The sequence below is a fragment of the Eimeria mitis genome, genomic scaffold (genome assembly GCF_000499745.2).
Source record: "Eimeria mitis Houghton genomic scaffold, Emh_scaff436, whole genome shotgun sequence".
NCBI classification, from domain to species: Eukaryota; Apicomplexa; class Conoidasida; order Eucoccidiorida; family Eimeriidae; genus Eimeria; species Eimeria mitis.
In genome coordinates this window covers 1-2413 of record NW_013572677.1, presented here as the reverse complement: position 1 = coordinate 2413, position 2413 = coordinate 1, and the positions used below count along the sequence as shown (strand labels likewise).

At 62.6% G+C, this 2413-nt stretch overlaps 1 protein-coding gene across 1 annotated transcript in view; it reads left to right on the top strand.

The window, feature by feature from the left end:
- The window catches only part of EMH_0012190 (uncharacterized protein), a gene marked incomplete at both ends in the record, with an annotated part of 2761 nt that extends 534 nt beyond the window's left edge, over positions 1-2227 (top strand). The window contains 4 exons of the mRNA XM_013499473.1: positions 3-11; positions 134-839; positions 973-1164; positions 1313-2227. Of these exons, the coding sequence (XP_013354927.1) occupies positions 3-11; positions 134-839; positions 973-1164; positions 1313-2227 (1822 nt within the window). The remainder of the gene's footprint in view (positions 1-2; positions 12-133; positions 840-972; positions 1165-1312) is intronic.
- Between the last annotated feature and the right edge of the window lie 186 nt (positions 2228-2413).

The window sequence follows — 2413 nt, the reverse complement described above, 5'->3', positions numbered from 1 at the left end:
AACTGCTGCTGGTCAGCGTGCTGCAGCAACAGCAGCACAACGGGCTGTTGACGACCCTTCAGCAGCAGCAGCAGCAGCAGCAGCAGCAGCAGCAGCAGTCGCCTCCTGGGCCTTCGGAAATTTCGCCGTCCAGCGATGCAGCGTCTCCTCCTCTTTGCGGCAGCAGCAGCAGCAGCAGCAGCAGCAGCAGCAACAGTTGCAGCAACCCTGCCCGCAGCAGCAGCGCAACAGCAGCGCGCTCAAGTTCCAGCAGCCAGCCCAAGGCTGGAGGTACCTCTTCTGCTGCTGCTGCTGCTGCTGCTGCTGCTGCTGCTGGTGTCTCAGATGCGGTGTACTCAGCCTTCATGCGGATGCGAGAGGAAGAGATACATCACCTGTACATGGCAGGGGCAGCAACAGCAGCAGCAGCAGCAGGCTCAGCAGCAGCAGCAGCAGCAGCAGCAGGTGCCGGAGCCGCAGCAGGCGAAGGTACACCAGGTGGAGCGATATCGGGAGGAGCAGCAGCAGCATCGCCAGCAGCCCAAACAGCAGCAGCAGCAGCACCAGCAGCAGCAGCAGCAGCAGCAGCAGCAGCAGCAGCAGCAGCAGATCCTGTGCAGCAGGTTTGGTGCTGCGGGGCTTATGTGGTGGTGGCTCGCGCAAGCGGGCGGCTGCAGGCGGCCTGGCGAGGCTGCGGCAGTTTGTCGCTGCTGCAGCGTCGGTGGAGGATCTGCAGCAGCAGCAGCAGCAGCAGCAACAGCAGCAACAGCAGCAGCAGCAGCAGCAGCGACAGGGAAGGGGGGACTGTAGGAGAGGCATCCCAGGATATATCAGACATCTCCAGCCACCACCTTGAACAGGTAAACAAATGCTGCTGCTGCAGTGCTGCTGCTGCAGTGCTGCTGCTGCAGTGCTGCTGCGGCAGCATCTGTGTTGCTGCTGCTGCTGCTGCTGCTGCTGCTGCATTTGTCTTGGAATGTCTGCGTGCTGCAGTATCTGGGTCTCTGCACCTGGGTGGGTGTATGTCTTGCGTCAGCGGCCACTGCAGCAGCAGCTGCAGCAGCAGATGCAGCAGCACTTGCAGCAGCAGCCGCAGTAGCAGTTGCAGCAGCAGCTGCAGCAGCAGATGCAGCAGCACTTGCAGCAGCAGCTGCAGCAGCAGCTGCAGCAGCAGCTGCAGCAGCAGTTGCAGCAGCAGCTGCTGCGGCACTGTGTTTGCAGTGGCATTGCTACCACCGCCGCAACCACCGCCGCCGCCGCCGCAGCAGCAGCAGCAGCAGCAGCAGCAACAGCAGCAGCAGCAGGATGCATGCGTGTGTTGTGTTTGCTGCAGGTGCTGCAGCTGCGTATACACCTGGGTTTGGGGGTTTGTGTGGGCGAGGGCCTCTACAGCCGAGCGCTGCGGCAGCTGGGGGCCCCCCACGCCTTTGGGCCCCCCGCTGACCCCCCCCCCGCAGACAGCCTGCAGCAGCAGCTGCTGCAGCTTGCTGCTGCAGCTAAGCCCCCCTACTCCATCTGCTGCTCCTCAGGAGCCTTTCTGCTGCTCGTCCCCACTGTCCGCCGCAGCACTGCCTCCAGCAGCAGCAGCAGCAGCAGCAGCAGCAGCAGCAGCAGCAAGAGGAAGAAGGTGGAGCAGCGCATGCATCGTGCTGCAGCAACAGCTGCTGCTCCCCGCAGCGTACCCAGCTGCCCCCCTCTGGGGTATTTGACTTCGTCGCGCATGCAGCAGCTGGCGAGGGCTGCGTGGCAGTACTGCATGCATGCAGCAGCAGAAGCAGCAGCAGTGCAGCAGGTGCTGCTGCAGCTGTCGAAGGATATGAGTGCCCTCGCGCTGCAGCATGATGCAGCCTTTCTCCAGCTGCTGCAGCAGCAACACCAGCAGCAGCAAGAGCCACAGCAGCACCAGCAGCAGCAGCAGCAGCAGCAGCAGCAGGGAGACGAATACACTGCCCCTCAGCTGTCTCTGCAGCAGCGACAAGGCGTGCTGCAGCAAAGACAAGAAGCACAAACAGCATCTCTGTTGCTGCTGCTGCTGTCTCGTGTGTTCCTAGCTCAGAGAGCTGAAGGAAACCCAGAGCTGCTGCAGCTGCTGCAGCAGCTGCAGCAGCAGCAAGAGGGGGAGGCATTAGCCCCCAAGCGTCGCCGCTGCCCAGCGCATGCAAAGCGAGCAGCAGCAGCAGCAGCAAAGAACAAACGAAGGCCTCCTGCTGCTGCAGAGCCAATCAAGCCTCAGCCAGAGGAAGACTAACCCACAGAAGCAGCAGCACCAACAGCAGCAGCAGCAGCAGCAGCAGCAACAGCAGCAGCAGCAGCTGCTGCTGCTGCTGCAGCCCCAGAGTGTTGGGGCAGCAGCGGGACGGCTGCACAGATTCTGCGGGGAGCAGCAACTGGATAGCTGCATGGCCACAACGACTGTAGTAGCTAGCTAGCTAGC